This window comes from Lipotes vexillifer, unplaced genomic scaffold (genome assembly GCF_000442215.2).
Source record: "Lipotes vexillifer unplaced genomic scaffold, Lipotes_vexillifer_v1.1 scaffold771, whole genome shotgun sequence".
Taxonomy (NCBI): Eukaryota; Metazoa; Chordata; class Mammalia; order Artiodactyla; family Lipotidae; genus Lipotes; species Lipotes vexillifer.
Window position 1 is genome coordinate 711,055 of NW_006774099.1, and position 12,054 is coordinate 723,108.

The window sequence follows — 12,054 nt, forward strand, 5'->3', positions numbered from 1 at the left end:
ATGTATCTCTTGTAAACAGTGTATAGTTAGGTGCTGCCTTTTTTTTTTACCTCTGTCTCTGCCTTTTCAATGAGGTGGTTAGACCATTAATATTTAATGTTACTGATATGGTTAGGTTTAAGTTTTTATCTTGGGTTTTTTTTTTCTGCCTTCTTTTGGATCGAGTATTTTTAAAATCCATATTTCTTCTATTGGGTTTTTACTTTTACCTTTGCATTATTTTTAGTCGTTCCTCTATGGATTATTATATGAATCGTTAACTTTTTACACTGTACCATGAATTAATATTAACAAAATAAACATCTGTATTTGACAACTATGAACCTGGATTTGGTCATTTTTATAGCGTGTCATCTCCACTTTTCCTTGCTATGTAAGCCCACTTAGTGAAATTCTGAATATAACAATGAAAACTTTAGGGCAAAAATCACATTTTGGTAATTTATTTTGAATTAAAAATATTTATCTCCATTCTCATCATCTTCATACTGAAGTTAAACATTGCATCTCTTAGTAGCATGTGGGAGAATCAGATATGTGTAATAGGAAGCCAAAAGATCTGTTATAAATACTCTACACTTTTTCCCCAAAGTTAAGAATTTTCACATCCTTCAGAGTTGAATAGCAGAGGCAAAAGTATTATTTGCTCACCTTTGCTTTGTCTTAATCTCATCCAGAGAAACATTTCATGGTTTTTACTGGAAATTTTCTCAGTGGACTGCATCTTTCATTTTCTTTTTCTTTTCTTTTTTTTTTTTGTGGTATGCAGGCCTCTCACTGTTGTGGCCTCTCCCGTTGCGGAGCACAGGCTCCGGATGCGCAGGCTCAGTGGCCATGGCTCACGGGCCCAGCCGCTCCGCGGCACGTGGGATCTTCCCAGACCGGGGCATGAACCCGTGTCCCCTGCATCGGCAGGCGGACTCTCAACCACTGAGCCACCAGGGAAGCCCTCATTTTCTTAATGAAGTCTTTTGGGAGATAGGCTGCTTTTTTGATGTATGTCCATTTTTGATGTATGTCCATCTCATTAACACAAAAGGTATCTGTAATTAGAATTAGAAACTCATTTTCCACATAATTTTAGTATTTCTTTCTAGTTCTATGATATTATCAGGTCTCACAGTACTTTTTGACTTTTTTTCACAGTAATTTTGGAAAGTTTTTCTTAAAATGTCGTACCTGAGTTCTGAAGTTGATATCTAGCCTTAGTAGCATTATTAAACTGTAAGATGCACAAAAAAACGCAGCATTCATATAGTAGGTCAGCTGAGTGCTGGTGTTCACTTATAACAACTAAACATCTGTTAAAACCTGTTGTATATGAATAATGAGTTGCCAGGTAATGTTAACATGAGCACACTATCTTTTAAATTAAGGTTTAAATTTTTAATTCTGGACTTGGAAGGTGGAAGCAGTTTCTTTTACCAAAAATATGTAACTGAAAGAATTTATATTATTCATATTTATACATGTTTATATGCATATGTCTGTCAAAGGTAATTATTTGTAGAGTTTATATCCTATTTGAAGAGTTTGTTTAAGCCACATCCACATATTCTTTCATACACATACTTAAGTTCAACTTAAAACCTTCCTTTTCTCTGTAGGTTAACTATTTTAAAGTGTTTCAAGATACAATGAGGAAATGGCTCAATGCCTCAGTCAGGGAGAATTCCAGTGACATCTACAGTGGAGAATTATGTGGAGAATGGGAAACGGAAGAGGCCAAGATTGGAAGAGCAGGTGGGGGAGTAGGACATTAGGTCAGATATAATAAAAACACTTATGTGGAACTTAAATACTTTTTTGTGTGTCTTTAGCACTTTAGTATGTGATTGTACTTAATAGAAGAATAAGAAATAGTTGATTAAATTACCTGTGCTATAAAGAGGGATTATATATTTATATGAATAAAATAGAAGTAATGAATGCGGTAGAGCTTTGTAGAATACTCTTGTTATGAGAAAAGGCTGATATTTTGTGTTTTAGGCACCTGAACTATGCGCCTTATGGTGGGATTTTACCTTTTTTTTGTTTTTTTGGCCAGGGCCCTACTGTGAGGTAGTGTTAGTTTGGAATGAAATTCTAAAAGTATCACTTCTGATACTTAAAAAAATTTTTGCATTAGGGAATTAAAGCAACTTTATTTTGAAATAATTTTAAAATTAGAGAAAAATTACAAGAATAGTGTAAAGAATTTTTTATATTCTCCCATATTCAGTAATTTTGTTACTCTTTATCATTCTCTGGATATTTTTTTTTCCTGAAACTTTTGAGAGTAAGTTGTAGATATCATACCCCCTTACTCCTAAATACATCAGCATACATTTCCTAGAACAAGGATATTCTTTTATAATCACAGTATAATGATCAAATTCAACAAATTTAACATTAATACAATACCTTGTCTGATATACATTCTACATTAAAGTTTTGCCAGTTTTCCCAATAATGCCTTTTATAGCAGTTTCCTGCTCCCTCCATCTAGGGTCCAGTCAGTATTGTACACTGCATTTAATTGTCACACTTCTTTAGTCTTTAATCTGACAGATTGCTCAGCCTTTCTTTGTCTTTCATGGCAGTGACATTAAAAATATCTATGAAAAGAAGGCTTAGCACCAAAAAGGAATTTTTAAGAAATGTTAAAATTAGAGTTTGTCATAAATCATCACTTAACTTTCTTCTTTATAGTTCTGCTCTTTTCTTTTTGGGTTTGCTGCCATATTTTAATGTCATTGCTTTGGCTTCTACACATGACATATACAGTCTCTCATTTCATCTAGCTCAGTTGCCAAGAAGAAACTTTTAAACTTATTCTAGTTTTCATTTTAAGATTGGGTTGAGCTTGTCAAGGGGATTAGAAAGGACAAAACAGCACCTCAAGATACTACTATTAGTCTGTTTGCATGCGGAGGAACTAGAGCCAGAATGGGAACCTTTTACTTCCTGATTCTTGATTTCCTTTCTTGAATGGCTTATTGTGAAGTAAGTAATGAGTAAAAAGCAGTTAAGAGTTCATACTACAGAATTTGGTGTAAACAGGTAGGATAATGGACGGGAATGAGCATCAACCTTGGAGTTTGCTAGACCCGTTTGAATCCCAGTGATACTCATGACTAGCTGGATAGTCTTGACCAAGTTCTTTAAGCCTTAGAAGAGAATCCAGGTAAAACGGGGATAATAATACCTACAGTGCATGTGTTTTGCGGAGCATTAGAGATAATGCAAAATGCATAATAGTGCCTGGCACATGGTTTGTGCTCAAGGAATGGTTATTACATTTTTATAAAATCATAGAAAGACAGCTCTAGGAGGGATCTTAAAAATCACCTGGATAATGAAATCTATTCAGAAAGGTTAAGTAATTGTTACTGACTTATTAGAGTGTAAGCTCCTTGAGAGTAGGGACTGTTTGTGTATCTTTTACCTTGTGTTCTTTAGAGTGTATAGAGCACAGTGATGGACTTTAGATACTTGGTAAATATTGATAGTTCAAATACATTTCAGACAAATTCTAGACATATTACAATGTCAGGTAAGTTATTTTTGTCTGGTTTAAAATATTTATTATTGATAGACCTTTGGAAGTCACATAGCTCTTAGAATATGCATGAGTAAAAAAGGTAATTTCAGGCTTGTCAGGCTATCAATAGAAATAAAGCAGAGGTTTTAAGGATATATATATACACATATATATGATTTCTAAATATTTATATTCAATACTAAGAGGATTTTCAGCAGGCATAATTAAGTTGTTTTTCTGTAGCTTTTTAGCATATGTCATGTTCAAATGCCACTTCATAGTGAATTGCTTATTTTTGGCATAACAGTTTTCTTTAGTCTTCATCCCTGCTGCTGTGCACACCAAAAGTATCTTAACCAGTGGACTCACTTTTAGTTTTTTGGTTTCTTTTTGGGGGCACTTATAACTCTTAGAAAGATTGATATTTCATGAGTTTTATTCTTCTGTAGTGGTCTTCCAGAGGAAACATTTACTTATATATTTTTTAAACTCATTCTATCTTGCAATTGCCATATGGGTCCACTGGACCATTTTATAAATTTAATGTGCATTTGAGGATATTAGTGATCTTATTTTGTCTATATCTTGAAACATTTTGCTGTTTCATCAAGAAATTATTTCATCGTTTCTCATTAATTCTCAACTATGGAAGAAAAGAAAGGCTGAAACAATAAGAAAAAGGAAAAATGATGGAATTACTTGAAGCAGAGGTTGGCAAACATTTTTGTAAAGCTTAAGATAGTAAATATTCTAGGTTTTGTGTACTACATATGGTCTCTGTGACATATTCTTCTTTAAACAACCTTAAAAATGTGAAAACTATTGTATGACCTATCCTAGGTCATACAAAAATACGTTATGGGCCAGATTTAGCATGTGCACCTTAGTTTGCTATTGCTTTATCCTATGGTTTTCATATTGCATTGTCCAAAGGTTTATGTCATGTTTCAAGAAGTATAAAAGGAGACGGGAGACACCATCTTCATTGTCTGCTTTTTGCTTTTATTGGACAGAATTAGGAATTAATAATTTTTCATATTTTGTTCATGATGGCAAAGAGAAGAAAATTGACAGGGGAACAAGTTTCACAACTTTGTGTGAATCAGAAAATGAATACAGGGACTTCCCTGGTGGCACAGTGGTTAAGAATCTGCCTGCCAATTCAGGGGACACGGGTTGGAGCCCTGGTTCTGGCAAGATCCCACATGCTGCGGAGCAACTAAGCCCGTGAGCCACAACTACTGAGCCCGTGTGCCACAAGTACTGAAGCCTGCATGCCTAGAGCCCATGCTCTGCAACAAGAGAAGCCACTGCAGTGAGAAACCTGCACACCACAACGAAGAGTAGTACCCACTTGCCGCAACTAGAGAAAGCCCGTGCGCAGCAACGAAGACCCAACGCAGCCATAAATAAATAAATAAATAAATAAATTTATTAAAGAAAATGAATACAATGAGGCAGATAGCAGCATTCTAGACTCACGATGGCGGTGAAGTTGATCATATAAGCAAAATCTTAAGATTGAATCTTCAGATGATGGTCTCTTAGGTGAATTTTCTCAAGTAAAAAAATGGATGATTGAACAGTATATTTCTAAGGGCCAAAAGAAAATATGGTATTCTTATCCATTTAGTCATTCAGCAAGGAGGAATTAATCACATAGTATTTTGTGACAAAATCTTGGACATGTGGTAAAAGGATGTGTGCTGGTATTCTTTCATCTCTTAACGTTTGGTCTCCAAATTTGACTGGATACAGTTTGTAAGTGGACATTGCTGAAAGTGGGTGTGTATACATAGGTGATGAGAAGATAATGTAGAAATGAATGAAACTAATTGGATTGATTATTCTAAATAAGGTTTATAAGTCTAAAAATGACAATGTTTTGCAAATTACAGATCAAAGAAGATGGCCATTCTTTCTTCAATAAATTATGAGCCATTAAAAGTTTCGAAATTTCAAGATTTCAAGTATTGCACTTTGACAATGCAACTGCCAGAAGAAAGACCAGAAGTGATGATAACCTCGAATCTATTAGAGATCCACATTTATTAGTGACACTTGAGGAACAGTTGTATTCAGAGAATGTGGCCCATTTTGGCTATTTATAACTTAAAAACCAGGCAAATGTGGGAAATCTGGAATGGATGTTTGAGTTTGCTGTACTTGAGTACTTACTAAAAGTCTAATTTAATCTCTTCATTCTTTTGAACATTTTTTGTGAAATGAAGTGTATATAGTTTTAAAAAGAGTCACACCCAGATAGTAAATGATGATGACTGCTTTTCCTTGTATACTGACAGTAAAGCACTAGTTTCCTATAGGATTTTCTCCTCTGAGTTGTGTTAGGCTAGTGAAGAGGGATACTTTGAGAAACAACCTTAAAAGATTTGCTGCTGCTTTTACTATTGGAATGTTACTGAGAACTTTTTGTAATGTATGTTTTTTTTAAAGACCAGGTCAGATGTTTTACTTTCCCTGCTGTTTCTGTTTTTTAATTTTTTGGTTATAAGACTCAGTGTAACTGATCATGTTTTTCTTTTTACTTTGGCTGTCAAGAATTCATATCCAAAATTAAACACTCACTGTAAGTTTGTACATTATGTTCCAATGTTTCTTTCCAATATTTTATGGTTTGCAAACAAGAACCTTTGTATTTGGAGGGTATCAATTACTGTGTCAAGCCTGTTTTGAGAATAAGATTGACTAAAGGAATGGTTTAACTGCACAGTGGATTTCTTTGAAAATATAAAGATTACTGAAGACTGAGGGTTTTTTTGTTTTTCCCATCTTAAGTTGTCTTAGTCCCAGAGAGCTTTAAAATGAAAGAGTCAGAATATTTCCTTAGCCCCAGTTTTTACAACAGATCTTAGAGAGTTTTCCTTAGGGCTTCACTTATTTGCCAAGAGCTTGTGTGTGATAAAGGATGGAGGTTAGAGATGACAGGGCTTTCTGCTTGGGCCGATCACTCTCTGGGTAGTTGCAACTAAGGCAGTAGTAGGTTGTATTGAACTACTTTCGTTGATTGAGATCATTGGAGCCTGTTATACAGGCGAATAGCAGTACATTTTCTGGACTTAGCATAATTCTAGGCTTAAAACAATTAAAATGATGGAGTAAGGAACTCCAAAAGTTCATCCCTCCATAAAAGCAACAACAGCAAAAACTGGCAAAAACTCTGAGAGTCAACTTTTTCAGGACTCTGGAAACTAAACAAAGGCTTGTCGCAACCAGAGGGACATTTAATCAAGAAAAAACACTGAATCTCTGTAAGGACAGTGAGCTTTGTGGTAGTTAATCTACACTGCTCCCAACCCTTGTTCCTCAGCTCAGTGGTAGCCTTGAAAATAACAGACCATGTTCTTGGTACTGGTACTGATACCAGAGGGAGCAGAATGGACCTTATTCACAATTAATTGTAATTAACTTGTTTTGTTCTGTGGTTCCCTGGAAGACTGATTTAAAAGGCTCACCTTTACCTTAGCAGTGGAACTCTTCCACTGCTAAAATGACTTTCTGCATATGTTTGTCAAAAATGTTTACAGGTAAATGTATTAGTCACTGCTGCCTGAGGCAGTGACAACAGTTGGGGCAAATAACAGACTAACCAAAAAGCTTGGAAGGAAAGGCTGGGAATAAGACTTTGGGGAACAAGGGTTTTGAAATTCTCCTGGGGATTCCTGGGAGTCTTTAAGACCACATGGGTGTCCAGGGCTGTGCACATGCTTGGGAAAGACCTAAGAAGGTCCTAAGCTCTTCCTGCTGGCTGACCTTGAAGCCGTGAGTATTTTTTAAAATAAATTTATTTATTTATTTATTTATTTATGGCTGCGTTGGGTCTTTGTTGCTGTGCAGGGGCTTTCTCTAGTTGTGGCGAGCGGGGGCTACTCCTTGTAGTGGTGCGCGGGCTTCTCATTGCAGTGGCTTCTCTTGTTGCAGAGCACAGGCTCTAGGCATGTAGCCTCCAGTAGTTGTGGCATGTGGGCTTCAGTAGTTGTGGCACACGGGCTTAGTTGCTCCTCAGCATGTGGGATCTTCCCGGACCAGGGCTCGAACCCGTGTCCCCTGCACTGGCAGGCAGATTCTTAACCACTGCACCACAAGGGAAGCCCGAAGGCATGAGCATTGAAGGCATGTCTCAACACACAAAGCCCACCTGAAAACACTGGGAGAATTTTTTGGTTCCAGGCTTCTAAGGAAATCTCTTTCCATTCACTAGCTAACCACTAACCTAATAGAACAGAGACTTCAGTGGTCACAAATGACAAAAAATACAGACTTTATAGTATTAGTTCAGAAAAATCATTAAACAAGGAAACAGCCACAACAAACAGTAGCAATAAACCCTAAGGAGAAGTGAAACATCTGATTGCTGGAGTTGCCACATTATTCAATATCCAGTTTTCAACAAAATGCTATGAAGCATGCAAGAAACAAGGCCCTTTCACAGAAGAAATGAATAGAAACTGTTCCTAAGAAGTATAGACATTGGACTTAATAGTCAAAGACTTTAAGGAAGCTGTCTCAAATATTCTTCAGGAGCTAAAGGAAATCAGGAGAATGATGTATCATCAAATAGAAGATTCCAATAGAAAAAAATTTTAAAGGAAATAAGTTATGGAGTGAAAAGTACAGTAACTGAAATGAAAATTTGACTACAGGGTTTCAGAAGCAGATTTGTGTAGGTGCAAAAAGAATCAGTGAATTTGAAGATAGGTAAAATACCTAATTTGAAGAGCAGAAAGGAAAAAGAATGAAAAATGAACAGAGCCTTAGAGACCTGTGAGACACCATCAGGCATGCCAACATATGCATAATGGGAGTCCCAGAAGAAGAGGAGAGAAGGGGTAGAAAGAATATTTGAAGAACTAATTGCCCTAAAACTCTAAATTTGATGAAAAATATTAATCTACACACTTAAGTAGCTCAACAAACTCAAGTAGGATACACTTCACTCCAAGACATGATAAACTGCCAAAGACAGAGCATCTTGAAAGTGGCAGGAGAAGCAGCTCATCACATACAAGGGTCCTTACTAGATTATGGCTGATTTCTCATCAGAAACATTTAGACCAGAGGCAGTGGGATGACATATTTAAAGTACTGAAAGAAAAAAGGTCAATCAAGAATTATCTAGCCATCAGAAATGGAGAAATGAAGACATTCCCAGATAAACAGAAATTGGAATAGTGGCTAGAGGACTTACCCTACTGGAAATGCTAAAGGGAGTCCTTCAGGCTGAAATGAGAGGACCTGGGATAGTAATTCAAATTCATGTTAAGTAAAAACACAGCTAAAGGTGACTATACAGGTAATTATGAAAGCCTTAATACATACTTTGTAACTTTGCTTTTTTTTCCTATCTGATATAAAAGACAATGGCATAAAACAAAAACTCTTAAGTCTGCTTATGGGCATCCTAGGTATAAAGATGTAATTAGTGACAATAACAATATAAGGGAGAGAAGCAGTTACATAGGAGCAAAGTTTTTGTGTACTATTGAAGTTAAATTGGTATTAATCCAAACTAGAGTTGTTCTATTTTAAGATGTTAATTGTAATCCCCAGTGCAACCATTTAAAGACTATAATGAAAAAAATATATATAGTAAAAGAAATGATAAGGGAATTAAAATGGTACACTGGCAAGTATCTATTTAACATGAAATTCAGCCCTTCAATTAAAAGGTAAGAGATTTTCAGAATGGATTAAAAAACATGATACAGCTATTGATTCAAAGATATAAATTGGTTGAAAGTAAAGGATGAAAAAAATTATGCAAACCAAAACCAAAGGGTCACTCTATCAAAAAGATACAATTACAGGGGCTTCCCTGGTGGCGCAGTGGTTGAGAGTCCGCCTGCCGATGCAGGGCACGCGGGTTCGTGCCCCGGTCCGGGAAGATCCCTTTAAAAAAAAAAAAAAAAAGATACAATTACAGGGGCTTCCCTGGTGGCGCAGTGGTTGAGAGTCCGCCTGCCGATGCAGGGCACGCGGGGTCGTGCCCCGGTCCGGGAAGATCCCTTTAAAAAAAAAAAAAAAAAAAGATACAATTACAAACTTTTGTGTACCTAATAGAGCCTCATGAAGAAGAAATAGAGTTGAAAGGAGAAATAATCAGTTCAACAATAATAGTTGGAAACTTCAATACCTTACTTTCAATATGGACAGAACAACTAGACAGAGGATCATCAAGGAAACAGAAGACTTGAAAAACACTATAAACCAACTAGACCTAATAGACTTATGTAGAACATTCTATGCAACAAAAGCAGAATATACATTCTTCTCAAGTGCCTATGGAACATTTCCTTGAATAGCTGTATGTTAGGCCACAAAACAAGTCTTAGTATATTTTAAAAGATTGAAATCATGCAAAGTATGTTCTCCGACCACATTGATAGAAGTTAGAAGTAACAGAAGTAAACCTGGAAAATTCACAAATATGTGGAAATTAAGTAAAACAAATAATTTCAAAATACCAAAAATATCTTAAACCAGTCATGTTTAGTGAAGTGTGTGTATTTTTAAAGCACAGAAAAATACAGTTATGTTTGTATTCATATGCTTGAAAATTTAATGAGTCTTGATACTTGCAGTAAGTGTTCTAGTTATTAGGGATGTGTGTTGTCCTAGAGTTCTGTAGTGTTTGTTTAGACATAGTCATATAAAAAGAGCAGATAAACCAAAAGTCTATTCATTGTATGATTTTTTTTTCTTAGACTAACTTTTCTGATTATGTCTTATGTGGATTAATAAAACTGGTCTATTTTTTCATGTATAAGTTAGCTGACACTTAGAGGCTCAGATATATCAAATATACATTTGATATATTTTATATATTTATGATGTATTATATATTTTACTTGTAAATAAATATATTGTAAAGGCAGAAATTACTATTTTCCGAATAAGCTGCAAATTTCTCTATTGCCTATTTGATAACAGATCATCAGGTGTTGAGTGGGGTGATTTATGTCATCTAGTAAAATATGCCATGTCGTTATCAGTATTAATGGCAATGAAATCTCTTTCTTTAGTGGAATAATCAGAAAATCTTAAAACTAATTCTAAAAATTTTTAAAAATATCCTTCCCTCAGAGTTAGCATTGAGAATCTGTTATCTAATTAATGCTCATTTATTTATTTTTCTCTTAATTTCCATTTCTAGCTGCAATAATTTTGTAGGTTTTAGAAAAGTAACAGCTATTTTTCTGGTGAGGAAAATTTTCGTTTTCTTAATTATTAATACGGTAAAAGCTAGGCATCCGTTTACATTTATCTGAGAAGAGAGAAACTTTCATGTAATAGAACTTTTTAGTGCATATAGATCAGAGGTTCTTCACATATTTATATATATATATATTTATATATATACTTTTTTTAATTTATTTTTTGCGGTGCGCGGGCCTCTCACTGTTGTGGCCTCTCCCGTTGCGGAGCACAGGCTCCGGATGCGCAGGCTTAGCGGCCATAGCTCACGGGCACAGCTGCTCCGCGGCATGTGGGATCTTCCCAGGCCGGGGCCCGAACCCGTGTCCCCTGCATCGGCAGGCGGACTCTCAACCACTGCGCCACCAGGGAAGCCCCACATATTTATAAAGGAATTTGTGTGTATACAAGTTAAATTTAAAATATGTGGCACATGTTAATTTTTTTCAGGAGAAGGAAGCCAGCACCCTTTTGGAGCCATGAATATTGTCCGAACTCCATCTGTTGCTCAGATTGGAATTTCAGTGGAATTATTGGACAGTCTGGCTCAGCAGACTCCTGTAGGTAATGCTGCTGTGTCTTCAGTTGACTCATTTACTCAGGTAATGGAATGTACATTTCATTATTTTCTAAAATAATTTAAAAATCACATTCTGTACTTTAGAAATTAGCTTGGTGGTAGAATTCATGTAAAAATGAAGGTAAACACATGTGACATAAGTTATTGGCTTCCATGAATATTTTCAGTTTGTCTTCCTCTCTATAGGTATTTTAAAATTTATAAATGCTTTGATGAGACTTAAGTTTTTATAGTGATAAAATAGCTCAAAGTGATTTTTTAAAATGGGTTTAAATATTAACTTTTCCTCTTTTCCTCCCACAATTAGTATGCTAGGCTGTGAGTATACAGTTGTAAACCTGATAAGCAAGATCCTTGTCCTTGGGGAGCTTAAAGTGACACAATTCCATAAGGGTTGACTTTTAACCTGTCTGGCAGAGGCCTGAAGGGGAGAATGATCTAGGCAGAGTTATAGCTATTACAAAGGCCCTGTTATGTTTGAAGAATAAAGTGAAACTTTGTGTCTGGGGTAGAGTGAACGAGGGTGAGAGATGGGAGATGAGGTTGGAGATTATGGGGGAGGTGGCTGCAGGATAAATCATATGTGACCTCGTTGGCTTTTGTAAAGACTTTGGCTTATATTCTGTTTGGAAGAGAAAACATAAGAGTTTGAGCAGGAGAGTAATATGATCTAACTTACATTTTTAAAGGATCACTTTTGTGTCTTTGGAGAGAAACTGTAGTGAGGCAGAGAGGGAAA

The 12,054-nt window shown here is 35.8% G+C and overlaps 1 protein-coding gene across 1 annotated transcript in view; it reads left to right on the top strand.

Moving 5' to 3' along the window:
* Positions 1-12,054, top strand: part of HIKESHI (heat shock protein nuclear import factor hikeshi) — a 33,108-nt gene that overhangs the window by 14,623 nt on the left and 6,431 nt on the right. Inside the window, exon 3 of the mRNA XM_007448837.1 lies at positions 11,186-11,337. Coding sequence (XP_007448899.1) covers positions 11,186-11,337 — 152 coding nt within the window. The remainder of the gene's footprint in view (positions 1-11,185; positions 11,338-12,054) is intronic.